Source organism: Cariama cristata, unplaced genomic scaffold (genome assembly GCF_000690535.1).
Source record: "Cariama cristata isolate BGI_N322 unplaced genomic scaffold, ASM69053v1 scaffold4995, whole genome shotgun sequence".
NCBI lineage: Eukaryota > Metazoa > Chordata > Aves > Cariamiformes > Cariamidae > Cariama > Cariama cristata.
Window position 1 is genome coordinate 8,233 of NW_009616795.1, and position 3,898 is coordinate 12,130.

Below are 3,898 nucleotides of genomic sequence, written 5' to 3' on the forward strand. Positions count from 1 at the left end.
GTATGCGACCACTCAGGGCCCAGACCTGGAGTTCTCGTACAAGTAAGCCTCGTAGAAAGGCATGGGAGCTCAATGCAGTGACGGCCTTGCCCGAACTAGGAAAAAGACATGAAACCCCCAAGAGAAGGTGCTCAGACCCACAGCAGCACCGTTGAGGGGAAGGGGAGGGAGGAGCAAAAGCTGCAATTTTTTAAAGTAAGCTCCACAAAGTATCTTTTCACTGGGTGTAGAGAGGAAAAAATACTTACAGGATGGTCAGCATCCAAATCAGACCCGTACATCAGCACTCGGTTTGCACACTTATCCAAATCTGAGATCTTCTTAGGAAACCAGGGAACATTCTCCATGTCTGGGGAATGCATGGAATCCACAAAGTTATTAAAAACGTCAAGCATGCTGAGGGAGGAAATGCTACTTTCAAGTATGGCTATGGCGGTTACGAGCGAAATCTATAAATTAAAAGGGCATGAATAAGACAAGGGAGTCCACTGCCTATCTGGCACCAGCCTACAGCTCACACTTCCTCCTCTGTCACTGCCACAGTCCGCCTACAGAGCACAGTCAGCTCCAAAGCGTCCAGGGGAGGAAACAGTTAATAGGGGTTTTCTGTGGCCCTTAACTGTTATTACTGTCAGAGTAGCATCTAGAAGCTCCTACTAATACAAGGCCTCCTTGCGCACACTGCTGTGAATCTTCTAGAGTACAAAGTGTGCAAAGGAGTAGAGAAGTGATTTGCCTGTGGTCCCTGGGTAGAGTGGGAGCAGGTTTGAGTCCTCCCATCCTGCTTTACCATGGGAAATAAACGTTGCTTTGTGGTTATGTACCTCTAAAGCATCCAGCTTTGCTGAGGGGTTTGTGGGGGAAGAGCAAGAGGAGGAGGCCCTGTAGCTTTAGAGACACACTTCATTACAGTTTTGCTACTGACTACTTTTTTTTACTTTTTTTTTTTTAGCCTAAGAGAGTTTTTACCCAGGCTCTTGGCAGAGCAGTTAATACACTGTTTTTCTGCCCTGATGCTCTTCAGTTTTCTTAAAAAGGACAGGGGGAGTGCTTAGACTGGAATTCACCTCACTTAGGGCTAAAGTAAGCTGTTGCTATCCAAGAACACCAGATCTCACCTTCCCTTACCTACCAGCCTGTGCCAAGCACAGTGGCTGAGAAATACATGGGACCAAATTCCTGCTTCCCTGAACTTCAGGCACCTCTTTAATGAGAAGCAAAGGTAAACAGGATGTGAAGCATCCTAAAGTTAAAAGGCACCTCTTTCACACTAATACACGTAACCGGTCATGACGAAAAGTGGTTAAAAAAAATTATTTAAATCAAAAGCTACATAAGGAAATTGCAGAATCCATCTCCCACTCTCACCAGTGTCTGAACTGAACTGGGATCTGTCAGTATTATACCTACTGGTGGAGAGGGAGGCGGGGGCGGGAGAAGAGAGTGAGTGTGTATAACTATACTATATATATGTGTATACTTACACTATATATACACACTATAGACACACTACCTATACCTATATATGTATACACTATATATACACATATTCACAAACTATATATATAGTATACCTACTGGTATACTCTATATATATATATACACACACCTATATATATACACCTACTGGCATACTATATATATACACACACCTACTGGCCTATATACTGGCCTGCATTGGCCTGCGTGGGTGCAGGGACTCCCACTGATGTCAATTGTGCTGTACTAAGAAGGGACGGGAGCACAGATAACAGACATGCAATTTGCACCAGCCTGAAACAGCCTGTATTCCTAGGTGACACCAGCCAACGCAGCCCTGCTCGTATCAACCAAATTAAACACACTGACAACACAGCAGCATAACCCTGGCAGCTACTGATTGAAAACACTACACAAATGCAGATGTGGACATCATAAAAAGATCTCAAACCAACATATTGTAAAGTGCATTTTCATCAGAACTGCCTTTTGTACTTACCATCCTCCTGGACATTGAAATGCTCCGTCGGGTTCATAGAGACAACATTGACATGGGATTTCAGGAGTTGGAAGATCTCATTCAGTTGTTCCCTGTTACTGTCACAGTCCACAAGGATCTCAAACTCAGAATTTCGTCTCTTGGACTTCCGTGATTCAATGTGTACCAGATTTACATGTTTCTCCTGTTTTGTAAGACGTAATGTTTTCAAACAGATTGACTAAAAACTAAAATTTGTTTTTCAAACGAATGTTCTACTGCCATGGACTATTCACCACCTTTGTGAAGCTATTTTAGTTAATTGGATCTCTTGATAGCAGTTTGCTTATCAGAGGGGGGGCAAATGGTTTGATTTTAAAAAGCCTCCCATTCAGAAGACAATGAAAGAGAACCTGTGTTCTTTCAATTTCATTTACAGTCAGGAGGTTTAAACTCATAGACCTTTTTCTTTCATCCCTCCCATAGGAAGCTGATTAGCAACTGGGTCTGAGAAAATTCACCAAAATGCCGATCAAGTCACCATATAATTATCTCACAAGCAAGCAAGGGATTTAAAAGCAGCATTTTTCAGAGCGTAAATTTCACTTTTCTTTTATTTGAAAAATTATTTAATCATATGTCTTATATCACGAACATAGAGAAAACCCCAGGCTAAGACATGCAGGGCCAGACGACAGAGCACAGTGGCACTGTGTACATTCCTTGCACAATACCTGCCCAGCAATGGAAGGAGTGCAGTTGTGCAATTGCAGTCCCTCCATCACCCTCAGTCTGGCTAGGCAGGGCAGGGTGACAGGGCACTGGACCCAACCCAGCACGGGTCAGAACCCCAAGTGTCTACCTGCCACGGGCAGGAGCTTCAGACCCACCTCTTACATGCAGTAGAAACGACAAGTGTCAATCCTCTTTTCATGAGGGGAAAAGACAAAACTCTCTCTGTCTTTAGCTGGTGCAGGTGATACATTTTATGACAATTTTTAGCCAACCAGCATCTAATTTCTGAGGCATAAATTTGCTTTCATAGGTACTTTTGTGTGCAAAGTGGGAGCCGGGTGAGGAATCACATCCTTAATAAATGGATGTCATTAATTCTAGTGTGTTCCGAAACTATCCTTACAATTTATAATACAGAGCTGCCGTAGCAATATGATTACTACACACCTGAAAGAGTTTTAATGCTTTTACAAGTCCTCCAACTTCATTCTTCAATGAAAAAATTATGGCTGTTCTTCCTCTTACAGATGCATGGTCTTCATTCTCTTTATTATCTTCAATCATCATGTAATTTGACTTATTTAACTAAATACAAAGAAACAAAAATATTTTTTTAAATGGCTAGTAGTAGTGCAAAAAGTGTAAAGTTTTACATTTCAGTTTGTCTTGGGCTAATATTGTGCTTTGACTGATGAACCACAAAAGGAAAAGTGCCAATGAAATCATTACACAATAACAGGCATAAACTTAGGCACACAGAGAATCTGTAAGAGCTGAGGATGAAATATTGAGATTTCTTTTTTTTCAGCTGAATGATTTTATAGACGTCTTTAGTCATCCTCTAGGATGCAGAAAATGTTTTCAAAGAATACTTTATAATTAGCATTTGCATTTCAAGGGAGAGGAGCTACGTCAGCAGAAATAATAAATTGAACAAAATACTTGTTAGCAAATTCAATGAACATCGGTAAAGGGCATAATCCAAAACCCACTGGATATAGGTAGGAAAAGATGGATCAGGATTTAGTAGATCAGAACTGAAAAATCACTGCCTTTTTCTTGCTACAGAACTGTAAAGCACTGCTTTTACAGAGAAAGGAGATAAAACCTAGGGAGTTAAAATGTTATGCTGACCAGAATCTGCTGACTATCGAGACAGTCCCACGCTGATCAACCACAGCCAAGCTGCTCCGTCTGTCAAGTCCC

General features: G+C 41.6%; 1 protein-coding gene across 1 annotated transcript in view; it reads right to left on the minus strand.

The window, feature by feature from the left end:
- Nucleotides 1-3,268, minus strand: part of TPH1 (tryptophan hydroxylase 1) — a 9,120-nt gene extending 5,852 nt beyond the window's left edge. The window contains exons 1-3 of the mRNA XM_009700289.1: nt 3,140-3,268; nt 1,979-2,162; nt 249-349 (exon numbers count right to left, since the gene is read on the minus strand). Coding sequence (XP_009698591.1) covers nt 249-349; nt 1,979-2,162; nt 3,140-3,259 — 405 coding nt within the window. The 5' untranslated portion in view covers nt 3,260-3,268. The remainder of the gene's footprint in view (nt 1-248; nt 350-1,978; nt 2,163-3,139) is intronic.
- Nucleotides 3,269-3,898: the final 630 nt, after the last annotated feature.